This window comes from Lepidochelys olivacea (assembly GCF_965140295.1).
Source record: "Lepidochelys olivacea isolate rLepOli2 genome assembly, chromosome: 3".
Taxonomy (NCBI): domain Eukaryota; kingdom Metazoa; phylum Chordata; order Testudines; family Cheloniidae; genus Lepidochelys; species Lepidochelys olivacea.
In genome coordinates, this window is record NC_140413.1 from 205440881 (window position 1) to 205467201 (window position 26321).

Genomic DNA, 26321 nt, shown 5'->3' on the forward strand with positions numbered 1-26321 from the left:
CCCCGCTGCCCCCTCACCAGCTCTGCGGATGTCCCTCCCTCAGCCCCCAGGATGTATGCCCGGGCGGCAGCAGCCCCCCGCCTGCCGCCTCGTCATCTCTCCTGCCCACCACCTCCGCCATCATCAATAGCAGCCAGAGCCCCTTTCCCACCATGACAAAGAAGCACAGTGTCTGATACCTCCTGGTGCCCGCCTCGCCCACGTGGAGACCTACATGCGGGCGTTGGCGAGGGTGTGGGGCCCTCGGCCATTGTGGCGGCCTCCAAAATGTACGGGAAGGTCGTTTTCTTCTTAGCATCGGAGGCTGCCGCCCAGGAAGCGGTGGAGAGGGGCCTGGCAGTGCGGGGGGGATGTTTGTCCCCCTAGAGCCGCTGGAGAACCTGGGCGTCCGCCTGGTCCTGACCTCTGTCCCTCCTTTTCCTCAATGCTGCCCTGCTACCCGCCCTTTCCACCCTGGGGAAACCTGTTTCTGTTATCAGCCCTCTCCCATGGGGCTGCAAGGACCCCACCCTCCGTCACATTTTTTCCTTCCGCCGCCAAGTGCAACTTTTACTGTCGTCAGCAGCGCGTGACGGAGTGGCACTCGAAGGGTCCTTCCTAGTCCCCCACCAGGGGGCCTGTTACCGGGTGTACTTTTCCATGGGGGAGGCCCGGTGCTACCTCTGCTGGGCGTCGGGGCATGTCCGGAGGGACTGCCCCTTAGCCTGGCAAAGAGGGGCACCTGGGATCCCCGAGACCCGGCAGGACATCGGCCCCGTCATTGCCGACACCCCTGGCCACCCGGTACCCGAACCTGCCCCCTCTCCTCTTCGGACCACCGCTATTCCCGCTCAGGCCCAAGGGGCACCTCCCCTACAATGTCCAGACAAGCGAGAGAGCCCCGCCCTCGCTGCTGACAATCTAGCGGAGCCTATGGAGGAGGGTGTGGCAGAGATACCAGCAGGCATAGGAGAGAGCCTGCCCCAGGGAGAATCCTCCCTCCCTATGTTACCCCACCGTTCCCCCCTCAAGTTCCTGAGCCATCGCCTTTACCCCCTGACACGACCCCTGCTACCCAGCCCCCAGATGATGCCATGGAGGGCTGGGCCCTAGTCCAGGGGAAGCGAGGCAAGCGGAAGGCTCGAGCGCCGCCTCATCCACCCGAGGCGGAGGCCCCCCGGAAGACCAGGAAGGGGGGCACCAATGCCGAACCTTCCGCTTTGCCCACGAGTGCGTCCCATCCACCTGTGTCAGCCGGGAAAGACGTGGCAGCACCGGAGGGTAGTGTCTCCCCTCCACGGGAGACCCTCCGCTCCGAGACCCTTGAGGAAGCCCCTTCTGTCCTGATGCTACCTGAAGCCCCCGTGAACCCCGAGGTAACCGTCGTGGCGGGTGCTGGCGGGGAGAACCCCGGGGCGGTGGAAAGTGTCCTCTCCTCCATGTTCGAGGAGATCAAGGCCTTAGATCTGACCCCGGTCACCCAGGAGGAGGATGACCTTTTGCCAGCAAATCTTGATCTCCACCCCTCTTTTCCCCATGCTCCCTCCCCCAACTGCTGTTTCTGCTCCCACCTCCGAGGAGCCCCTGGACTTCTCCATCGACCCGGCCACTGATGGCACCTTGCTGACGACCACCGAGCCTGCTCAGGTGACAGCCGGCGCCACGCGGCCAGGGCATGAGTCGCCAGGGGCACCCCCTATTGGTGCAGAGCAATCGACTTCCTTCCCGGGCAGGGGCCCTACAGAAGATAATCCATCTCCTGATCCTGTGGCCGCTAAATCCACCACAGAGCGCGCGCCCAGTGTCACTGAGACCTCCCTCCCCACCCCCTTAACCCTTGAGACTGATTGGGAGGCGCCACCATCCAGCTGCCTGCCTCCCAAAACCCAGAACCTCGCCTCTGCCCCTGCCCCTACCCCTATCCAATTTACCTCCTGCAATATCATTGCTGACCTCGGGGCTGTCTCCTTCCCTTTCCCAACTGATGACCCCCAGGGAGCGGCCTTTATGTTTTCCTGCCCCGACCAATTAGGAGCTGCTATTTTCCCTCCACTGCCCCCTATCGCCCCAGAGCTTGAGGCGGGCCTAGAAGCTCCAGCCCATCAGGCACCCCGTCGGGGGTCTGCACCCTGCTTATCCGTTTTAGTGGACCACAGGGCTGCACCAAGGGCTCCGCCGGGGAACAACGGGAAACCGTAACCCCACCCCCCCCATGAGCTGCGAGGAGAGCTGCGGAAGTTTTTAGAGGATGTCCGTGGCTCCCGCAACAAGGTACAACTTGCTCTCCAGCAATGGGGGGACTTTTCTCAAATCTTCCGGGCCACAAGGGCACTCATGGGGGAAGGTAAAGGGACAGGGAAGCAGGATGCCGCGGCCTACTGGCGGGTCCGCATCTTCCGTGAACAATTACTCACCTACAGGATGGGTCACGGACTGCTGCGTGGCCCGCTGGGAGATGCGAGCGTCCCTGCCAGTGAGGACCCCCCCGACCCTCCCCATGACACCTCTCACCATCACAACGTTGAACACCCAGGGTTGTAGGTTGGCTCTCCTCAGGTCCCAGGTGCTCCCCTTCCTTCAGGAGGGAGGGTACTCTGTGGTTTTCCTGCAGGAGACCCATACGGACCCGACTGCTGAAGACAGTTGACGGCTGGAGTGGGGGGACAGGGTCTACTTTAGCCATGCCATGGTTTGACAGGCTGGAGTGGTGACCCTGTTCTCCCCTGACCTATGGCCTGAGGTGCTAGGGGTCGCTGAGGCCATGTCCGGTCGCCTGCTGCCTCTCCAGGCCTGTATGGAGGGGCTCGTGGTTAACCTCGTTAACGTCTATGCCCCGACATAGGGCCCGGAGCGGCTGCAATTTTACCAGCAGGCGTCCGCCTTCCTCTGCATCTTAGATTCTCACGAGTGCCTGGTCCTGGGAGGGAACTTTAATACCACCCTCGAGGAACAGGACCGCTCGGGGACCGAGCAGAGCCCGGCCACCACGGACACCCTCCAGGAGATAGTCGAACATCACTCCCTAGTGGACATCTGGCGCGACCACCACCCGGATGACACTTCCACGTTCACCTTTGTCCGGTGGAAGCCCATCGGTCGAGCCACTCCTGGTTGGACCGCATTTATTTATCACGCTTCCATCTCTCACGAGCCCACTCCTCCAGCATTCGGCTAGCCCCATTTTCTGACTATCATCTAGCCTCCGTGACAGCCTCCCTCTGTGCGGAGAGGCCAGGGCCGGCCTACTGGCATTTTAACAACAGCCTGTTGGAGGATGAGGCTTCATGACATCCTTCCGGGAATTCTGGCTGGCCTGGCGAGGACAGCGGTGTGCCTTTCCCTTGGCGCCACAATGGTGAGACCTGGGGAAGGTGCGCGCCAGGCTTTTCTGCTGCGACTACACCCTGACCGTGGAGTTCTACTGCGTGTTTTGGGACGTCCTTGGCCCAGACCTAGTCACCGTCTGGGCCCAGTCTTTGCAGAGCGGGGTCCTCTCTCTTTCGTGCAGGCGAGCTGTGCTCGCCTTACTGCCGAAGAAGGAGGACCTCCGCAATTTACGAAATTGGCGTCCCGTCTCGCTCCTCAGCACGGACTACAAAATCGTAGCGAAAGCAATCTCGCTGCAGCTAGGGTCTGTGCTGGCAGACGTGATCCACCCAGACCAGACCTACACCATCCCGGACCGCAGTATCTTTGATAACCTATTTCTAGTTCTGTTTCCTAGTTCGGGACCTTTTGGAACTTGGGCTTAGAGACGGTCTGTTGTTCGCTCTCCTGTACCTAGATCAGGAGAAGGCGTTCGATAGTACCTCCTGAACACTCTGTGAGCGTTTGGCTTTGGACCCCAGTTTGTGGGTTTTCTCCGGGTGCTGTATGCCTCCGCAGAGTGTCTGGTTAAGCTCAACTGGACCCTGACCAAACCGGTCAGCTTCGGGCGAGGAGTACAGCAGGGGTGCCCCCTCTCAGGCCAGCTGTACACTCTGGCGATCGAGCCCTTCCTCTGCTTCCTCCGCAGGAGGTTGACAGGGTTGGTGCTGCGGGAGCCGGAGCTGCGGCTGGTCCTGTCGGCGTATGCTGATGACGTGCTCCTCATGGTCCAAGACTCAGGCGACTTGGCGCGGGTGGAGGCTTGCCAGGCCATCTATTCGGCAGCCTCCTCTGCCAGGGTCAACTGGGTCAAGAGCTCTGGCTTGGCGGTAGGAGACTGGTGGCAGGCGAGCTCCCTCCCACCCGCGCTTCAGACCATCCAGTGGAGCACGGGTCCGCTGGTCTACCTCGGCGTTTACCTTTCTGCCACGCATCCCTCTCCGCCGGAGAACTGGGAAAATTTAGAGGGCGGGGTGATAGAGCAGCTCCGGAAATGGACGGGACTACTCCGATGTCTCTCCCTTCGTGGGAGAGCGCTGGTGCCTAATCAACTAGTCCTGTCCAAGCTCTGGTACCGGCTCAACACCCTGGTCCCAGCCCCTGGTTTCCTGACCAACCTCCGGACATCGATTCTGGAGTTCTTTTGGTCAGGAATGCACTGTGCCCCTCTAGGGATTCTTCATCTAGCTCTAAAGGAAGGAGGACAGGGCCTGAAGTGTCTGCACACTCAGGTCTGCGTCTTCCGCCTCCAGGCCCTACAGAGGCTCCTTTATAGTGCAGGCAGTTCGGCGTGGAGCATATTGGCGCACGCCATCCTGCGCCGCATCCGAGGGCTCCGATACGACTGGCAGCTCTTTTATCTCTGTCCGGGAGGTCTTCCGTGAGACCTCTCCAGGCTGCCGGTCTTCTACCAGGACCTCCTCCGGACTTGGAAACGGTTTTTAACAACCAGATCCGTGGCAGCCACCGAGGGGGCAGATCTCCTCGCGGAGCCCCTGCTACACAACCCCCAGCTCCGTATGCAGGTGGCAGAGTCCTGCTCGGTGTGCCAGAGCTTAATCCTGGCAGAAGTCACGAGAGTCGGAGACCTCCTGGACTACGACCGGGGAGACTGGCTGGATCCCCTGACACTCACTTGGCGCTCGGCGCTCTCCAGACCTCATACCCCCCGGCGCGTACTTCAGGAGGTGAAGGCCACTTTGCCGCCTGCTGCTAGAGTTTACCTCGATCGGGTCCTGCTCAAGGGCACGCCCCGTCCACCCTCTACCCCAGGCCCGCCAGACCTTTTAATTGGACCCCTGCCCCGTAGACCCAATCGACCCCTTCACCCCTTTACGGCGAGCCGGCTGCATGAATTGCAGCCGGTACGCTTCCAAACCGCGCCAAGGAAACATCTATACACATTTGTGCTCCACACCCTTCACGCCCTCACCCTAGTGTCCCGCCCCGACACAAAGTGGCGAGACCTTCTGCCACCTTTGGAGGGTGAGCAGCCCCGGTGGGCCAGCCTGTATTCCACCTTGGTTCCAAGGCCCGTCGGGGACATCAGTTGGCGGCTCCTTCATGGAGCTGTGAGCAGGGGCACGTACTTGGCGCGGTTCAACCCCATCCCAGATACTTGTCCCTTTTGCGGTGTGTGGGAAACCCTGGCACACGTATATTTGGAGTGCGCCAGGCTGCAGCTCCTGTTCCGGCTCCTCTCAAATCTTTTATTACATTTTTGGTTGCATTTTTCCCCTCACCTTTTTATTTATGCACTCCCCGTCCGTGGCCTCACAAAGTCGCGGGATCTCCTAGTTAACCTCCTCCTGGCCCTGGCTAAAACAGCCATTTATAAAACCAGAGAGAGGAGGTTGGCCGATGGAGTTTCCTGTGACTGTGGGGCCGTTTTCCGATCCTCGGTCCATTCACGTATCCGGGCAGAGTTCCTCTGGGCGGCGTCCACCGACTCCCTTGATGCTTTTGAGGAGTGGTGGGTGCTGTCCGAGGCTCTCTGCTCGGTGTCCCCGTCCGGCTCCCTTTGTTTTGATCCTTTGATTGGGGGAGAGAGTAAGGGACCCCAGCCCCAGCCATTGCTGCTGTGGGCACCACTACCTTAGAGGGGTCCTTTCACACATGGGTGCACGTGTCTCCCCCCGGGTTGTCCACCCCACAGCCTGCCCCTTTTGTTGGGTGCTTTCAGAGGAGGGAATTGTTGGTGACACTCGGGCGTGGCGCTAGGTAACTCGAGGGGGTGGCAGACCTTGACAGTCGATGAAGCCCCCTCGCTCTGGACCACCAGGTAACTCGGAAGGGTGGAAGACCCCGAGAGTCAAGGAAGCCCCCCACTCTGGGCCCAGGCAAGCTTGAACACTTCCCTCCCTTGAAGCTAATGAGAAAACAATTGTGATTGGTTGCTGTGTTACACATTGCATATGCTTTTGTTTTGTTTTGTTTTTTGTAAGTGTGTTATGCAAATAAAAAAATACCTTTTTTGCTTCAAAAAAAAAAAAATTACTCTCCTATAGCCATCTGGCCTGACCCTGTCACATAATATAAAGATGCCATCTACTGATAAAGCTTATTTCTCTTCCCATGCAAGAATAGGTATAGCAAAGCTTTATACCAATAACAACATCAACCCAGAGGGCTGTACTGCCTTAGCTATACCAGAATAGTTTAAGGACTTGCATTTTCAAAGGAGTCTAGCAAGACAGTGAGGTTAAAGTGCAAATTTAAGCAATTACTCTAAGCCTAGAGAAAGTTACCTTAGAATTGACCTGTGACATGCACTAATGTAGTCGCTCATCTCCATCCATTTTGAAGAGCGATATTCTCACCTTGAGGGGGTTTTTTGCTTTGTTTTTTAAGTTATAATATAACTTTCTGATGTGCTTTCTATTTCCAGAGGAAATACAATAAGCTCACTGCCAGGCACATACAAACCTGTAAAAAAAACACCCCTAGAACAGGAGCAGCTGCAAAGGGGGGGGGGGCGCAATATATTGTAATTAATTTCCTAAGATGGGAGGAGACCGCACAAAGTAGCTCTGCTGCATGGTAAATAGATCCCCATTCTGCCAGTTGAATTGATTCTAGAGACTGTCTGCCTGGACCTTAAGCCTTTCAAGAGAAAAGGTGAGACTTGATGGCACCTTCTCAAAGGAAGCTTCACAGGGTTCTTGCTAAGAGATGAATACATCACATGGCATAGACAGTCCCCAAGCCTGGGTGGAGGGGGAATACAGCACTCCCTGCTGCAGACTGAGAGGGAAACACTCCCTGAATGGGGAGGATGAAGTCTGACACTCACCGCTACTGAAGGCTTCCTCCTCCCATTGTAAAGTGCGTTGAGGAGGGATCACTCCCAGGGGATGAGGGAAAAATCACCCCCCTGTTGCAAAAAGCAGGGAGAGACTAAAACAAGACAGCCAAGGGCTCCCAGGAATCCCTTCTCCACAGTGGCACGTACCTAGATTGTCAGCTCTTTGTGTTCAGCACAGTGGGGTTCTGGTCCATGACTAGGGCTCCTAGGTGATGCTGCAGTACACCTAAGTGTTCCTTTGCCCCTCCAAAGGACTCTGAACACAGCTAGGACATGGCAGCATTCTGATTTCAACCCACGTCATGGGGTCCTACTCACTGCTAGGGCACCTCCTCCTGGTTGCTCTGGGGATCAGCTTTTTGCAGGTTTGATTCCCCCTTCTACCACTTGTTGCGTGCCTCTCTCCCAGAGGCTCCAGGTGCTCTCCCTTCCTGGCTTGGCCCTCCTGCCATGTCACTATGGTTTCCCCCTTCTGGGGTATCAAAGTCTTTCCTCAGAAACTGTCTCCAGCCATCTTCTCATTCAATGCCCAGTTGGTAGCACTGCCTCAGTGGCTGGTTGGGGAACCTAGGCCCACCCTCTAGTCCTGGTTCCAGACCAGGGACCATCTAATCAGCAGCCAAGGCCTGCACTATCTTAACCCTTGCCGCTGTTTCCCTGGGCCTTTTCCTACATCCTTTCCCTAGGTTTCTCACCCTAACAGCCAGAGGGTGACTGCAGGTCCCCTCACTGCAGCCCCTTTCCAGGGCTAGCTTCCTGGCTTTATCCTAGCCCTGCCTGTTCCTTCGCAGCTGGGCTCGGTCATCTTTCAGGGGATTACTTGGGCCACCTAATTCCCCTCAGCTGTTGCCTAGGTGGTTGATCTGCCCCTTCTAAGCTAGTGTGGGATGAATACCCCATCACACCCTGCCAGTACCATTGCCTCCTCCTGAGCCTCAGGTAAAACAAGCTCAAACATTTCAAAATGTGTCTCAAAAACTACCCAGTCCTCTGGGTCCCCTGCAGTACAGCCGAAGCCTTAGCCCCAGTTCACACTTTCTGGGCTACCCCTGTTGCAAAGCTGCTGCACTCTGGCTCTGAACTGTAGCTGTTGGGGGGGATTGACTGCAGTATGGTGAGAGGAAACCATGCACTGGAAGGACTTTTACAGGTAACGCCACTTTAGCATTCCCTGGCTTTCTAAAGTTTGTCATTTCAAGCGACACGGTTCTCTTTGGGCCTTTTTTCTTTTACATTCCTGCTACTTAGGACAGAGTTAAGGTTGAAGAAGTAAGTTTGTCAGGAAATGTCCTTAGTTGTTTTGTTTTTTTGGTTTAATAAAGTTGTCAGGGAAGAATGGTGCTAGCCCTTGCCATAGAGAACTGTTTATTTGCCACCAAATAAATTACATTATTTCCTGGACTACAGGTATGTCAAGTATATTTTGACCTAAAATTTCTACAATTAAAAAAAAACAATTAAATACAATTATCCACCTTTATTTTGCTAACCCATCTGATCATACCTAAACTTTACAATCTTACGCTATCCGATCTCGCGAATCAGTGTGCTTGCAGAGAGGCAAATCTTATTCAAAAATAATTGTCTTTATTTTGGATGCTGTTTCGTGCAGGTCCTAGCCCTAGCTAAGAATTCAAGCCGGCTTTCATCTCTGAAGCATAAAACAGTCATGACCAGGGAACAACTAAGAGTCAAAATATAACCTGTAGCCAAAATGTCACTAAGTGAATATTCTGTCATTCATCTCGACACTTTATATATGGAATTCTGTTTATGAAAATATCCCTCGCAAGCTTTCCTGTTACATAGGACAGTAAGTTTCTTATTCTTTACATCAAAGCTTCACTTTATTAAAATGCTTTCCAGGCCCCAAGCATCCCCGGTCTTGTTGCATAAAATAGTTGCTTCATTAAGAAATGCTTAAGAACACCCAAAAGCTTTTTTTCCCCCCTCCAAAGCCCGTGCAGATGTCTGTACAAGGACTGAAGCAATCAAAGAAAATTTAATTTTTTACAGACACAACCAGAATCTGACATCATTGTCATATATTAACCATGGAGGTGCTGATGCGTTCAGTTCCGTAGTTCAGACGGAGTTCCATTTTGCATAACAGCAGGGATGCAACCTCTGTTCTGTATACAAAACAAGTGTGTCCTTTCCCCAAACATCCAGCACTCACTCTTTGAGTACAGAATGAGTTTTCGGCTAATTTACAAGTAAATTCATTCATTGGTTTATATACTCAAACTGGGTCCTTTAAGAAATTAGTGTTGGCATGAGTCTTTTCTCTGTCCTGAGTGATCTTAGCAGAGTACAGCACCAAGCGCCACCCTTCCTAGCCAGCTAATTTGCAAGCCGTGGTCCTATTGGCTGTAATGACCCAGTGATACCAAGGCAGACTGGACACGTGCCAGGAGTTCTCACTGATGGATAGCTTGGCCCAGCTGACACTGCTCTTCAAAGGTTCCATTGGGCGGCTGCACTCTCGTTTGGGCATCAGTGTTTGTAAAGCTCCCCGATGGCACCGCTGCTTGGCTTCGTTGAGCACTGAGCCAGCACCGCCAAAAGGAACCAGAGGGGGAGCAAAGGGGAAGCAGAGACATTGGGACTCCGGGCCTGGGGGTTTTTCTCTCTCTGCTCCCGCCACACAGCAAAGTGCTGGTCTCACTAACACAACTTTCTAAACCAATAAGTCAATGGCAAACCAAGGGCCAGATTCACCAGTAAGCTTTGGTTGATTTGTGCTACTCTGGTGAAATGGCTAATGTCTTCTGGCTGCTTTGCATTCCTTTGGTATCCCAGCGAATCCACCCTTGGAAGTTTAATTTTTTTAAAATAATTGAAGGTTGGTGCCGTGTATGTTCAAATCCTTAGAAATATCTGGTAGCATTCTCTTTGGGTTTCTTATTTAGTGTTTATCTATGAATATTGTTTAGAACTAGGGAAATTCCCAGACAAAAAATATATATTAAGATGGAGTTAAGGTTGAAAAGATGTCTCAGTAATTAAAGGATTAAACAACTGCTACAGGGATGTGATAGTGATCTCAAAACAAAGCATTACAAAATCAGGCAATTCAGAGTTAAGGTTACACTCAAAAGAAATCCAAACATGTTAGGGTAAGAAATGCACAGTCAAGGCACCCAAAAAGTTGGGGGGTGAGCGGGGGCGGGGGGGGGGAAAGGAAGGGAATGATATGAAAGAAAATCTAATGTGTTTAAAATTCATTTTTTTCTAACCTGGGATTACAAATCCTACAGGGCAGAGTTAAGGTTGTTTGGGTGTATTGGCTGTGCATTTCTTACCTTATGATACATACTCTCATCCTTAACTTCATTTTACTGTAGATTCTCTGGGAATAATATTAATGATACCTAGCTCTTATCTAGCACTTTTTACTCACAGATCTCAAAGCACCTTACAAAGCTGATCAGGGTCATTATCCCCATTATACAGTTGGGAAAACTGAGTCACAGAAAGGTTAAGTGACTTGCCCAAGGTTACAAAGCAGGCCAGTGGCAGAGCTGGGAACTGATGTGGAGTCTCCCGAGTACCAGTGCAGGGCTCTATCCACAGGCAATGCTGGCTCCAAAATTTTCCCTTTTATTCTCATGTTTAAAAAGCCTTGTATTTGCATTAAGCTGAGAACATTTATTTCACGTCGAGGCTGTATCATCCACAGCCTGTCATCACCAAAAGGACAAGATGCCTGCTATTACACAGATCCCTTTCAAAGCGGTTTGAAAAAATATCCGACATGTAAACTTCATTGCATGTGACCACTGTAATCCACTGTGTTACTCATCTTCCTCATCATCTTCAGGGTTCCTCTGCAGGACAGAGGTCAGTTTATTCTGTAAGACTGCTGCCAGCTTTTTAGAAGTTTTCTTGAGGAAAGCACTCCCGGGGTGAGCGTTAGTGACATGCAGATACAAGTCCTCTTGCGTTGGGCCCGTGTAGCCGCAATCTTCGCAGACGTAAAGTTTATCGCGCCGCTGTTTGTACGCATATTGCTGATGCACCCCGTGGATCTTTTTAAGGTGGGATTCCAGAGAACATCGCTGGGTAAATGCCTTGTTGCAGATCTCACATTTGTAAGGACGAATTCCTACAAGGCCAGACGATGTTGTTTATTATTAATTATTATGAATCAGATTTATTGCAGTAACACTTTGGGACAAACCAAGAAAAAACACCCTATTGCGCTAGGCTGCAAACACTGATTAGTAGATAGTCCCTGCCCCAAACCATTTACATTCTAAATAAATATTTACACTTTCTTAGGCAAAGATTTTCTGAAGTGGGTGCCTCAGGCAAGGCGCCTTAAATTCATATTAGGCACCTAACACCCTGTTTCAGGAAAGCACAAAAGCGTTTCAGTGAGATTTAGGCACATATTTAAGCTGAACAGGGAGGCTTTCTTGAATCATTGTCTTAAATTAGACAGTGTTCCCAACTCTCATGATATTGACTTTGATGGGGCCAGGGTTTCACCCTATGTTTCCAGGTTTTGTGGATGCTGAGAAAAAGCTGTAAAAGGTTTCCCCTGAAGACTCAAAACCCAGAGGGCAACTAAAAAACACTAACTTAAAAAAAACAAAAAAAATCTTGATTTTTAAGACAATCTCATGTTTTTCGGGACCCTGGCTCACAAGTTTTGAGATATTTTGCTCAATTTCCAACCTTAGATAAACTGGTGCAATTTTGTGTTTAGACATTGCGATCCTTCTACTATTTATATTACGGCTGTCAATTAATCGCAGTTAACTCACGTGATTAACTCAAAAAAATTAATGGGAACTAAAAAAATTAACTGCAATGAATTACAGTTTTAATTGCACTGTTAAATAATAGAATACCAGTTGAAATTTATTAAATATTTTGGATGTTTTTCTGCATTTTCATATATATTGTATTCTATGTTGTAATCAAAGTGTATATTATTTTTGCTTACAAATATTTGCACTGTAAAAATGATAAACAAAAGAAATAGTATTTTTCAATTCACCTCATACAAGCACTGCAGTGCAATCTCTTTATCATGAAAGTGCAATTTGCAAATGTAGATTTTTTTTTTTTGCTACATGACTTCACTCAAAAACAGAACAATGTAAAACTTTAGAGCCAACAAGTCCACTCAGTCCTACTTCTTGGTCAGCCAATCGCTAAGACACACAAGTTTGTTTACATTTACAGGAGATAATGCTGCCCGCTTCTTATTTACAATGTCACCAGCAAGTGAGAACAGGTGTTTGCATGGCACTTTTGTAGTCAGCATTGCAAGGTATTTACGTGCCAGATATGCTAAACATTCATATGCCCCTTCATGCTTTGGCCACCATTCCAGAGGACATGCTTCCATGATGATGACACTCATTAAAAAAATAAGTGTTAATTAAATTTGTGACTGAACTCCTTGGGGGAGAATTGTATGTCCCCTGCTCTGTTTTACCCGCATTCTGCCATATATTTCATGTTATAGCAGTCTTGGATGATGACTGAGCATATGTTGTTCATTTTAAGAACACTTTCACTGCAGATTTGACAAAATGCAAAGAAGGTACCAATGTGAGATTTCTAAAAATAGTAACAGCACTGGACCCAAGATTTAAGAATCTGAAGTGCCTTCCAAAACCTGAGAGGGACGAGGCGTGGAGCTTGCTTTCAGAAGTCTTAGAAGAGCAACACTCAGAAGCAGAAACTACAGAACCTGAACCACCAAAAAGAAAATCAACCTTCTGCTGGTGGCATCTAACTCAGATAATGAAAATGAAGTCGGTCCGCACTGCTTTGGACTGTTATCGAGCAGAACCCGTCACCAGCATGGACACATATCCTCTGGAATGGTGGTTGAAGCATGAAGGGACATGTGAATCTTTAGCGCATCTGGCACGTAAATATCTTGCGATGCCAGCTACAACAATGCCATGAGAACGCCTGTTATCACTTTCAGGAGACATTGTAAACAAGAAGTGGGCAGCATTATCTCCTGCAAATGTAAACAAACTTGTTTGTCTGAGCAATTGGCTGAACAAGAAGTAGGACTGAGTGGACTTGCAGGCTCTAAAATTTTACCTTATTTTATTTTTGAATGCAAGTTTTTTTGTACATAATTCTACATTTGTAAGTTAAACTTTCATGATAAAGAAACTGCACTATAGTACTCGTATTAGGTGAATTGAAAAATACTATTTATTTTGTTTTTTTACAGTGCAGATACTTGTAATCAAAAATAAATATTAAGTGAGCACTGTACACTTTGTATTCTGTGTTGTAACTGAAATCAGTATATTTGAAAATGTAGAAAACATCCAACAATATTTAAATAAATGGTATTCTATTATTGTTTAACAGTGCAATTAATCGCAATTAATTTTTTTAATCACTTGACAACCCTAATTTATACACATGTGCAAAACAGTTTGTAAGCTCAGGGCGATACTGCTGCAGGCAGACAGAAATAAAAGAAAAAGAGGAGTAAAATTCCCCCATTCATATAAATGGATGGTAACTAATGGACACCCCCCTTGTTGACAACTCAACTACTGGATCATTTTAGCAGAAACATCCAGCTAATCTGAGGCTGGAGGAGGGAGATTCTCAATCACATATTTTCCTAATAGTGTTGAAATGTTTGCCCCAATCACACTAGTAGTCAGGTCACGTCTACACTACAGGTGCTCCACCAGTACAGCTATGGTGCCAAAGCTATGCCACTGTAGCGTCATAGTGTAGATTCTTCCTACAGTGACACAAGGGTTTTTTCCACTGCAGTAGATAATCCATCTCCCCAAGCGACGGTAGCTAGGTCAACAGATTCTTTTGTCAACCTAGCTGCCTTTACACTGGAGGTCAGACCAGCATAGCTACAGCGCTCCGGGGTGGGAATTCTTCACAATTCCCATCAAATCTAGTTGGAATTCAGGGAAAACAGTCAAGTTTCAAATCGTACCTAGAACAAACAAAATTTACCTCTGATTAAACTGAAAGAATTTATGTTGGTTACTTTTTACACTGAATTCATCTCAGGCAATGGAAAGTGATGTATCAGTTTCACTTTCATATTCTCATGCACTATCAGAGAGCTGCAAAGTTTTGGATGCAAACACTACAGGGAATGGAAAAGTCACACTATACTACATATGGAAATGTGTCTGCTGGTCTTAGCTTTTTTTTTTGTCCTTAATAAAATCTTTACAAAATCTAAACTCTGGGCCAAATTGAACCCAACGGTGTGTCTCAAAATGTTGTTCCTTGCTGTTTGTCTCCGACAGGTTTCCATGCACAAACTGAAGATCCCACAATGCTTTTCAAATAGAAAGACACGTATCTTGGCCAACGTTTTCTCAGTAAATTAGATGTCAGTGGCTGTGTGGGAGCGACTGCTAAGCCATAAATGCCGTGTTTGCCTATACAGTTATTGCACCTGGATGTGCAGTGGGGTACCTGGCTAATGACTCTGTGCTTGGGGATACCATAAACAAAAAGGATAATCAAGGTTGCACCGTAGCATCCCTAAGGTCCTGGTTAGTATTGAAACTGAGAGAAATCAGAGAGCTTGCCCAGTAGTCACTGGATGTCCAAATCCTGCAGCACAAGCTAAACACCTGCTGGTTTAGAGACCCTTATTTTATAGGATAGCCAGCTTGCCCAAGAATGTCTGCAGTGGTGAGGTTGGAGTCTAGGAGTCCCTCAGAAATTGCACTGGTGTAACTAGATTGATATAGTTAAACCAGGGCAACCTTCTAGTGGACACTATTAAAAAATCAATCAATCCATACTTATTTGGCTTAATTCAGTTATCTGCCATTCTTACAAGAGTGTCCACATAAGGGATTATACCAATTTAGGCTCCCTCTGCGTACACACTTGCACAGGTTTACTTAAATTGGTGCAAACCCTTGTGTGAACACTCTTATTCCAGTTTGAAAGCGGCTTATTTTGGTTTAGATTAATCCGGCTCCTAACTGAGTGAAGCTAAACTGGAACAACAACATCCACACAGCCTTTTGTACTTTAAATGTCTCCACACAGAGCAGCACAAGCCCTTCCTTTAATGGGTGCAATTTCTGTGAAGCCCAAAGCAGCGTGATTCTGCCACAGCTGGCTCTGTGGGGCACCTGTGCTCAGGACTAGGAGAAGTCAGATTTGCTGTCTGGCTTCCCTCAAACCAGCCAGTCTGGAGGGGAGGCAGAGTAGGATGTAACCAAACCAAACCGTAGTTATCTGAGATTGTACTGAACATAAAATCCTATTCTATGGAATTGCACCCTTTGACTATTCACCAAACCACTGCTTTCTGTTGCCTGTAGGGGGCAGAGCACTTTAGTTTTAGAAAAAGAACACCGCGCAGACGGGCTGCAGAACCTTCTCCCAGCTGCTCTCACCTGTATGGGTCCTCACGTGTCTCTTCAGATCAAAGGTGTCATTGAACCCTTTGCCACAGAAGGTGCACAGATGTCTCTTTACTTGGCTGTGACACTTCACGTGCCGGTTGAGCATCCTCTGCAAGCGAAAGCCTTTGCCACACAGCTCACAATTGTGCAGCGCCGCATCGTCGCAGGTGCCCGTCGTGAACTAACGGATGGAAATAAAACATGGTTCGATCCGATTCTGGGTCAACAGGCAAGAGCAAAGAACAGGGGGATTCTCCCCCTGCACAGTGAAAAAAACCTAACAGTAACAACACAGGAGAAACTGAATAGTATCGCAAACAGGAAATCGGCTTTTATTGTCTGAGGCCTTAGCTTCCCGCTTGCAGTGAGCTGTGTGAGGCTGATCCCTTGCACCCTCATTCCTCACACTGACCTCCCTGCATTACCAGGGCTTTCGTCTCCAAAACCATTAGGGCCAGAGGTCCATCGCATCCGATAGAAACACAACGTAATGTCCCTGCGCTACATGTCCCCTCCCCATGCCCCCATAATCAGTGAAACAACCGGGGTCTGAAAACAGAGTGCCATTTCACAATACACTGAATTATCTGCCCAGCTGTATCCAGGGCCTGATTCTCAAAGGCACAAAGAACGGCCAGGTGTTTCCAGCTTCCATTGATGGGTGCACCTAATTCTGCCCTTTAGACCACACTTACTAACATATATTGTGCCCGAGGGTTTGTTTTGAAAGCATCATTTTTAAAAAGAACGCTAAAAACATTACAGTCCCACTAAAGGAGTTGTAGTGATTTGAGTCTGTGGATTATTACAGTTAGTGGAATTGCATTTTAATGACATAGATTTGGGTGTAGATTATTCCATTTGGACTTGGGCAAGATCTTCAGCTAGTGTCAATTGGCTTCTCTCCATTTAAATCAGTGGAGCGACATCAATTTACACCAGCTCAGGATTTGACATATATAAGGATTTAACTGCTCGGAGTGGAGAGTTCTGCAGAAAAGGCCTCAAACATTTGGCGAGCCTCTGGATATATTTAATAAAAGGAGCTGAAAAGGTAAGCTCATGTGTGTGGGGGTCAGAGTTAAGGGTGCTACGTGAATTTCAAACTCTTGTTCAAACTTATACGAGAGAGGACTGACTGAATGATAGTGTACGGAAGAGAACGGGATTTCTACAACATGTGAAACATCCTTATTTGGGATTTCTTGAATTCGTAGTATGTCAGTTAATGAGGCATGGATACCAGGTTCCTTATTGCCATGTTACTGTGGGTTTTTTGTGTTGGAAGAGATACAGCTAGCACGATATTGGGTTGGACATTGAGAAATGAGGAAGACTCCCTCCACCGTCACAAGGAATTGTCCAGGCGTTATACAACCGGAGGCACAGACCACAGACTTCAGCGGTTCTCCCGAGGTCCACACAGATCTCAGGAGTTCCGCAGCTTACGGGGCAAAGTCCGTAGCCCAATTCAACAGACAAGGAGCAATCTCAGAGTCCCTGCAGGTTTTTCCATGGGACAAAAGGGAACCTGTTCCATGAGTCATAAACCGGGACAATAGAAACATGCAGTGATGAGAAAAAATGAAAACATTCCAAAGATTTATGCCCTAATCCAGCCAAGCACTTCAGCACATGCTTTACTGTAAGCCTATGAGTAACCCACTGGCTTCAAGAGGACTCCTCATACTTAGGTATTTTGCTGGATCAGGACCTTGGTCCTTGTCTCCAGGATAGAATTATGCCATTTAACTAAGGCCTCGTCATCACAGGAAAGTGTTAACAGTTAGAGAGGTAGAACCCCCTCGATCAGTGGTTCTCAACCAGGAGTACACGTACCCTGGGGGTACACAGAGGCCTTCCAGGGGGTACACCAACTCATCGAGATATTTGCCTAGTTTTACAACAGGCTGCGTAAAAAGCACTAGCAAAGTCAGTACAAACTAAACTTTCACACAATGACTTGTTTATACTGCTCTATATACTATACACTGAAATGTAAGTACAATATTTGTATTCCAATTGATTTATTTTACAGTTATATGGTAAAAATGAGAAAGGAAGCCATTTTGCAGTAATAGTGTGCTGGGACACTTTTGAATTTTTATGTCTGATTTTGTAAGCAAGTGAAGTGAAACCTGGAAGTACACAAGACAAATCAGATTGCTGAAAGGGGTACAGCAGTCTGGAAAGGTTGAGAGCCACTGCCCTAGATAGACACACGTAGCCACTCTGCTACGGGTTATTTTCAGTTTAGCTTAAATCCCTTCCAAGCAACATACTAAAACAAACAAACAAACAAAAAAGCCACCCATATACCGGAATAAGAGCATCTACACAGAGGATTATGAGGGTATAATAAAATCTATTTGAATTAACACCTTAATTTACACCGAAAAAACTTCCCCATATAGACAAGGCTTAAATCGGTTTAGAATCACACCTTTAGTGAAATCAATGCAGCTTTCTCGTGTAAACAAGATTTCAGTGTATCTCTAAGGACTTCCTTTTGCAGTGTTTGATGGAACAGAAGATTTGTTTACCAAAAAAGTTTCTAGAGGTTTTGCTTGTGAAGATAATCCTTACAAAGTAAACCAGCATGCCATTGTGTTGACTCTACAGAGACTGAAACAATAGTCTTCCCCAGTTTATCTCACTGACCTGTTAATTAACTTGAAAGTGTTATTATGAGTTAATTTTTTCATTCTTGATTCCAACACAAGAAAGGTCGAGCTAATGTGATTATCTGAAGTGGCTGGACCCGATGCTGGTGATTCAGCTATTTGGAAGAACATCCTTTATGGGGGAGGCTCAATGTTTTGATTATGTTAATAGTTGAACATTAATTTGATAGCCACAGTGCTTGCTTCTGGCCATTAAGGATATATCTACATTGCAATAAAAGATCAGTAGCTGGCCTGGGTCAGCTGACTCAGGCTCATGGGTCTTGGGAGGCAGGGTTATAAAATTGCAGTGGAGACATTCAGGATGGGGCTGGAACCTAAGACCCCATGTGGGAGGAGTATCCCAGAGCCCAGGCTCCAGCCCAAGCTGGAATGTCTATACTGGAATTGTCAAGCCCCATAAGCCCAAGTCAGCTGATCCATACCAGCCACTCTGTGCCCTGGGTCTCTTATCCTAAACATACCCTAAAACACAGGGTGAAAGATGAGTTTAGCAGTCAGAGCAGAAAGGGAGTTTAGCAGACTCCTGAGAATCTGCAGTGCATTTAGTGGTGTTTCTAGAAAGCTTGGGAGTGTTCTGCAGAAAGGTTAATAAGAGGATACATATTTCTCTGTGATGTTCTCTGTGGCTTTAACAATATTGGGAATTAAAACATACGGGTCATCAGTAAACTAGTGAGCAAAATAAATCCTCGTAGAAATTCTAGTTTGAGCAAAAAATAACCCCAAATTCCCTGCGGATTCTATTCTTCCTGGTCATATGTGGCCTAGATCCTGCAATCAGCTCTGTACAAACACAAGGCTTTACCTACACAGAGATCATGGCACAATCAGGGCCTAAGGCAACGCAAAGCTATTTTGTATTTAACCATAATACAAATAATATATAATAATGAAGAGGCAGAGAATTAGGTTTTCCTGAAGCCCTGGCTATTTTGCCCGATCCTTATCATCATCAATAGCAACGCAATGCTAGCAGAAACTGGCTCATGGAAAAGATAATACACCAGTTGCAAAATTTTGAAGGAAGGCTCCATAGTGAGGCTGAACTCATTCGCTCTGATCGGGCGACTTTTTCTTTTACACCGGAGAAGAACACTCGGTCAACTGCCCTTTTTCTGTCTTCCCATTTCTGCTGAAATCTCCATTACAATCAGCCTCAGTCAGGCTCCAGATATGTCCGTGTGTTACACGCAAGAAACACACACGGAGAGTGAATTTTTCCAAGTAGTTAGTTAATAGACAATTCATGAATTTCAACACACAATGAGTGTCTAAATCCCTTAGTCTGCCTTGCGAATCTCATCCACGGTTTTTGAGGGTGGGTATTTCCATAGCTTTGTATTTATTTAACTGAAAGGACATTTTTACAGTAGGCCCTTGGGCATAGTTTTGGGAGGGGGCAGAGGGGCTTTGTCCCCCTCCAAACTGCATTGCTCCCCCACACGCAGCCCCATTGGCCTGACTGGAGTTACCCCCCCACAAATACAGAAGTCAAACTATGCCGACGAGTAGGCCCCAGTGTGGCAGCTGATCACTGTGGCGGGTGGTGTGGCCCAGATCCTCCAAGGTATTTAGGTGCCTAACTCCAGTGGGAGTCAGGTGCCTAAATACCTTGGGGGATCTGGGCCTCTGTTCCCCAGTTGAGAGGGGTCTTTCACCAGGCTGGTTGTGCCCCCGAGGGGCATATTATGGGAGGCTAGGGCTGTACCTTGATTTTCGATCTGACCACTGGGCGCTTCATGGCCAAGTCCAGCAGGGTCCCCCCCGCGTTCCCGGTCTCGGCTGCCGGCTGAGGAGTCGGGGGATCACTCCGCTCAGCCTCCCTCGTGCTGGCGGCACTGCTGCCATTGCTCTCCAGGCTGCAGCTGTCTCCGAGGCGGTAGTTCAGCAGCACGCAGCTTATCCCCCCTGGGCGAGGCAGAGAGGGGGGTTACTGGGACAGGGAGGGACGCTGGCAGCAGGGAAAAGGGGGGCCCAGGTTCAGAGCTCCTGCAAGAGGAGTAGCAGCAGCCAGGGGAGGGGCAGCAGCAGCAGATGGCAGGCTGGGCTCTGGCCCATCCCAGAAGAGGGTCGGGGGAGCAGAGTGGGAGGGCGCCACCCAGGGACAGACTGGACGGGAGCAGGCAGGCAGGGCGGTGCCAGAGGGCACAGGCTGGCAGGGAGCAGGCAGGCAGGAGAAGATGGGCAGGGCGCTGTTGGAGGGCGCAGGTGGTGGTGGGGTGCCAGGCTGGCAAGGGGCAGGAAGGCACTGTGCTGTCCAGGGGCAGGCAGGGGGAAGATGGGCAGGGCGCTGCCAGAAGGCGCAGGTGCTGGTGGGGTGCCAGGCTGGAAAGGGGCAGGAAGGCACTGTGCTGTCCAGGCGCAGGCAGGGGAAGATGGGCAGGGCGCTGTTGGAGGGCGCAGGTGCTGGTGGGGTGCCAGGCTGGAAAGGGGCAGGAAGGCACTGTGCTGTCCAGGGGCAGGCAGGGGGAAGATGGGCAGGGCGCTGTTGGAGGGCGCAGGTGCTGGTGGGGTGCCAGGCTGGAAAGGGGCAGGAAGGCACTGTGCTGTCCAGGCGCAGGCAGGGGAAGATGGGCAGGGCGCTGTTGGAGGGCGCAGGTGCTGGTGGGGTGCCAGGCTGGAAAGGGGCAGGAAGGCACTGTGCTGTCCAGGCACAGGCAGGGGCAGGAAGGGGGCAGGGCGCTGCCAGAGGGCGCAGGTGGTGGTGGGGTGCCAGGCTGGCAAGGGGCAGGAAGGCACTGTGCTGTCCAGGGCAGGCAGGGGGCAGACAGGCAGGGCGCTGCCAGAAGGCGCAGGTGCTGGTGGGGTGCCAGGCTCTAAAAGGGCAGGAAGGCACTGTGCTGTCCAGGGGCAGGCAGGGGGAAGATGGGCAGGGTGCTGCCAGAGGGCGCAGGTGGTGGTGGGGTGCCAGGCTGGCAAGGGGCAGGAAGGCACTGTGCTGTCCAGGGGCAGACGGGGGCAGGCAGGGGGCAGGGCGCTGCCAGAGGGCGCAGGTGGTGGTGGGGTGCCAGGCTGGCAAGGGGCAGGAAGGCACTGTGCTGTCCAGGGGCAGGCGGGGGCAGGCAGGGGGCAGGGTGCTGCCGGAGGGCGCAGGTGCTGGTGCAGTGCCAGGCTGGCAAGGGGCAGGAAGGCACTGTGCTGTCCAAGGCAGGCAGGGGGCAGACGGGCAGGGTGCTGCCAGAGGGCGCAGGTGGTGGTGGGGTGCCAGGCTGGCAAGGGGCAGGAAGGCACTGTGCTGTCCAGGGGCAGGCAGGGGGAAGATGGGCAGGGTGCTGCCAGAGGGCGCAGGTGGTGGTGGGGTGCCAGGCTGGCAAGGGGCAGGAAGGCACTGTGCTGTCCAGGGGCAGACGGGGGCAGGCAGGGGGCAGGGCGCTGCCAGAGGGCGCAGGTGGTGGTGGGGTGCCAGGCTGGCAAGGGGCAGGAAGGCACTGTGCTGTCCAGGGGCAGGCGGGGGCAGGCAGGGGGCAGGGTGCTGCCGGAGGGCGCAGGTGCTGGTGCAGTGCCAGGCTGGCAAGGGGCAGGAAGGCACTGTGCTGTCCAAGGCAGGCAGGGGGCAGACGGGCAGGGTGCTGCCGGAGGGCGCAGGTGCTGGTGCAGTGCCAGGCTGGCAAGGGGCAGGAAGGCACTGTGCTGTCCAGGCGCAGGCAGGGGGCAGGTGGGCAGAGCGCTGCCAGAGGGCGCAGGTGGTGGTGGGGTGCCAGGCTGGCAAGGGGCAGGAAGATAGGGCACTATCCAGAGGCAGGTGGACAGGTTGGCAAGGGGCAGGAAGGCAGTGTGCTGTCCAGGGGCAGGCAGAGTGCAGGTGGCAGGGGGTGCCAGGCTGGCAGGCAGGATGCTGCCCAGGGGCGAACAGGCAGGCAGAGGGAGGCATGCCAGGCTGGCAGGCAGGGCGCAGGTGGAGGGAGAGGTGCCAGGCTGCTGGGCAGGCAGGGTACCATCCAGGGACAAGCTGGCAGGGCACAGGTGGTGGGGGAAGAGGTGCCAGGCTGGCAGGCAGAGCACTGTCCAGGGGCAGGCGGGCAGGCAGGGTGCATATGGCGGGGGATGGTGGTGCCAGGCTGGCAAGCAGGGCTCGGTCCAGGAGGAGGCAGGTAGGGTACAGGTGGTGTGTGCCATGCCAGTGGGCAGGCAGGGCAGAGGTGGTGGTGGGGTGCCAGGCAGGCAGGGGGCAGAGAGGGCACAAGTGGAGGGGGGATGCCGGGCTGACGAGCAAGCAGGGTGCTGTCCAGGGGTGGGCAGGCAGGGCACAGATGGCAAGGGGTGCCAGGCTAGCAGGGCACAGGTGGTGGGGGTGATGCCAGGTAGGCAGGTGCTATGCAGGGGAAGCAGGCAGGGAAAGGATGGTGGGGTGCCAGGTAGGCAGGGTGCTATTCGGGGCGGGTGGGGGCAGGTGGTGGGTGTGGTGCCAGGCAGGCGGGGGGCAGGCGGGGGCAGGTGATGGGGGCAGGTGATGGGCGGTGCCAGGTGATGGGGGAGCCAGGCAGGCAGGGGGCAGGTGATGGGGGCGCCAGGCAGGCAGGGGGCAGGTGATGGGGGCGCCAGGCAGGCAGGGGGCAGGCAGGGGGCAGGTGATGGGGGCGCCAGGCAGGCAGGGGGCAGGTGATGGGGGCGCCAGGCAGGCAGGGGGCAGGTGATGGGCGGTGCCAGGCAGGCAGGGGGCAGGTGGCGGGGGGCGCCAGGCAGGCAGGGGGCAGGCAGGGGGCAGGTGATGGGGGCGCCAGGCAGGCAGGGGGCAGGTGATGGGGGGCGCCAGGCAGGCAGGGGGCAGGTGATGGGGGGCGCCAGGCAGGCAGGGGGCAGGCAGGGGGCAGGTGATGGGGGTGCCAGGCAGGCAGGGGGCAGGTGATGGGGGGTGCCAGGCAGGCAGGGGGCAGGCAGGGGGCAGGTGATGGGGGCGCCAGGCAGGCAGGGGGCAGGTGATGGGGGCGCCAGGCAGGCAGGGGGCAGGTGATGGGCAGTGCCAGGCAGGCAGGGGGCAGGCAGGGGGCAGGTGATGGGGGCGCCAGGCAGGCAGGGGGCAGGTGATGGGGGCGCCAGGCAGGCAGGGGGCAGGTGATGGGCGGTGCCAGGCAGGCAGGGGGCAGGTGGGGGCAGGTGATGGGGGCGCCAGGCAGGCGGGGGGCAGGTGATGGGGGCGCCAGGCAGGCGGGGGGCAGGTGATGGGCGGTGCCAGGCAGGCGGGGGGCAGGTGATGGGGGCGCCAGGCAGGCGGGGGGCAGGTGATGGGCGGTGCCAGGCAGGCGGGGGGCAGGTGATGGGCGGTGCCAGGCAGGCGGGGGGCAGGTGATGGGGGCGCCAGGCAGGCGGGGGGCAGGTGATGGGGGTGCCAGGCAGGCAGGGGGCAGGTGATGGGCGGTGCCAGGCAGGCAGGGGGCAGGCGGGGGCAGGTGATGGGGGGCGCCAGGCAGGCAGGGGGCAGGTGATGGGGGCGCCAGGCAGGCAGGGGGCAGGTGATGGGGGGCGCCAGGCAGGCAGGGGGCAGGCGGGGGCAGGTGATGGGCGGTGCCAGGCAGGCAGGGGGCAGGCAGGGGGCAGGTGATGGGGGCGCCAGGCAGGCAGGGGGCAGGTGATGGGGGGCGCCAGGCAGGCAGGGGGCAGGCGGGGGCAGGTGATGGGGGGCGCCAGGCAGGCGGGGGGCAGGCGGGGGCAGGTGATGGGGGGCGCCAGGCAGGCGGGGGGCAGGTGATGGGCGGTGCCAGGCAGGCAGGGGGCAGGTGGCGGGAGGCACCAGGCAGGCAGGGGGCAGGCGGGGGCAGGTGATGGGGGGCGCCAGGCAGGCAGGGGGCAGGTGATGGGGGCGCCAGGCAGGCAGGGGGCAGGTGATGGGGGCGCCAGGCAGGCAGGGGGCAGGTGATGGGGGCGCCAGGCAGGCGGGGGGCAGGTGATGGGCGGTGCCAGGCAGGCGGGGGGCAGGTGATGGGCGGTGCCAGGCAGGCGGGGGGCAGGTGATGGGGGCGCCAGGCAGGCGGGGGGCAGGTGATGGGGGTGCCAGGCAGGCAGGGGGCAGGTGATGGGGGCGCCAGGCAGGCAGGGGGCAGGTGATGGGGGCGCCAGGCAGGCGGGGGGCAGGTGATGGGGGTGCCAGGCAGGCAGGGGGCAGGTGATGGGCGGTGCCAGGCAGGCAGGGGGCAGGCGGGGGCAGGTGATGGGGGGCGCCAGGCAGGCAGGGGGCAGGTGATGGGGGCGCCAGGCAGGCAGGGGGCAGGTGATGGGCGGTGCCAGGCAGGCAGGGGCAGGTGGCGGGAGGCCGGCGGGCCGAGCTGTTTGAGCAGCGGGCGGGCGGGGCGAACAGGGCAATCGGAAACTCAAACACTTAATGGTCCCAAAGTTCAAACAGCGCAGCCGAGACCGGCCGGGGCTTCCTCCTTCCCGTTATACCCGCGCAGGGCGAGGCGGCAGGAGCCCGGGCCCCCCGTGCGCTCAGCAGCCGGCTCCGCGGGGCGCTGCCCCGGGCACTAGGGCCCGATCCCAGGGAGGTCAATGGAAAGCCCCCCCCGGCTTCGCGGGGCTTTTGGATCGGGCCCAGAGGCCAGCGGGACTGGGAGTCACTCCGGGGGAGCTCTGGACCAAGCACGGTTGGGGGAATGTCCCCGGGGCATCATATAGGATCAAGGGGGTACAAACCCCCACAGCCCCCCCAATACACCCAGCCCCCTTACCCCCACCCCATCCTCCCCCCCACACCCAGCCCCACAGCCCCCCCACACTCCCATACACCCAGCTTCACATCCCCCCACTCCCACAGCCCCCCCACACCCCACATACGCCTAGCCTTACAGCCCCCTTACCCCCCCACACACCCAGCCCCACAGCCCCCCCACACTCCCATATACCCAGCTTCACAGCCCCCCCCCACCCCACATACACCCAGCCTCACAACCCCCTTACCCCCACCCCATCCTCCCCCACACGGCCAGCCCCACAGCCCCCCCACACTCCCAGCTTCACATACACCCCCCCAACCCCCCCCACACACCCAGCCCCCCACCCCCAGCTGTTCTTTTCTGGGTCCCAGCTGCGACGACGACCCACCCCCACCGACCCTCTTCACCCGTCCTTCTCAAACTCTCGCAAAAACTTCGGGGTCCCCCACCCCGTCCCCGGGGAGCTCCGCCTCGAGCTACTTCGGGGACGGGGGGGCGTCAGTCTGTCTCCCCTCCCCCTGCTGGGCAGCGAGCGGGTCCGTAGCAGGCAGGTAACCTCCCTCCCTAGCCCGCTGGCGCCGCTGCCCCATATCCCTCCCCCCCCGGGGGCCAGCCGCCCCCCAACGCGCCCCGCCCGGTGAGCCGCGCTTGGCTGGCCCCAGGGGAGCGCAGGGCCAGGCTGGCGGGGGGCCCCCGCGGCTCAGCTGCCCCGTACCTGGGATGTAGGTGTCGGCTCGCTCCTCGTCCGGCAGCTCATCCCAGCTGCGGCTGGCCGGCTGCGGGCTTCGCCTCTTCACCAGGAAGGCTCTGGGCATGGTGCGGGCGGGCGCCGGGCTCCCCGATGGCGGGTCCTCCTGCTGCCCCGCGCCCCTGGGAGCGCCGAGCCGGGGCGCCGCAGCTCCAGGGTGGGGGCCCCCCCGGCGCCGGCAGGGGGTCCCGGAGCGGGGAGCGGGGCCCGCACGCGCCCACAAGAAGGGGGGGGGGAAAAGTTTCCTAAGGTGGAATAGAAAATGCACCAGGAAACTCGGCGGGGAGCATGCGTGCTGCAAACATAACGGTGTCAACAAGCCTCCTTACCTGTCCGACCGGTTGGAGCGGCTCCGCTTTGTTCCAGCCCTTCCTCCTTAGGCATGAATGTTTGCAAAAGAATTTAACGTCTGGGGAGGGGGGGAATCCACCATGTTCTCCTTGCCCCCCCCCCAACTCTCTCCATCCCCCACAGCCAGGTAGAAGCCCCCCCCCAGCAGGCCACCCTGGCTTTCCCGGGGGCTTTGCTTGTTTGCTCAGTTTATCAATCCCCAGCACAATGGGCTTTGCTTTATTGGGCGCTGCGCTCGTGGGCTCCCGCCCAGCCGCTGCCTTTGCAGCAGCAACCCCCATGGCGAGCGTGCGGGGCGCGCGGCTGAGTCCCGGGAGCCTGGTGCGCAGGCCCTCGTCTCCTCAC

At 54.0% G+C, this 26321-nt stretch overlaps 1 protein-coding gene across 2 annotated transcripts; it reads right to left on the minus strand.

Moving 5' to 3' along the window:
* Nucleotides 1-10320: 10320 nt before the first annotated feature.
* OVOL2 (ovo like zinc finger 2) lies at nt 10321-26038 on the minus strand. 2 transcript variants are annotated; one of them, XM_084623093.1, is made up of 4 exons: nt 25955-26038; nt 19942-20141; nt 15538-15727; nt 10321-11258 (listed from the first exon to the last, which is right to left on the minus strand). In XM_084623093.1, exons 1-4 carry the CDS (start codon nt 26007-26009, stop codon nt 10948-10950), a joined length of 756 nt encoding a protein of 251 aa, XP_084479219.1. In that variant the 5' UTR covers nt 26010-26038; the 3' UTR covers nt 10321-10947. The 2 variants fall into 2 exon arrangements, with proteins under 2 accessions (XP_084479219.1, XP_084479218.1); XM_084623092.1 differs by lacking the exon at nt 25955-26038 and adding an exon at nt 25593-25858.
* Nucleotides 26039-26321: the final 283 nt, after the last annotated feature.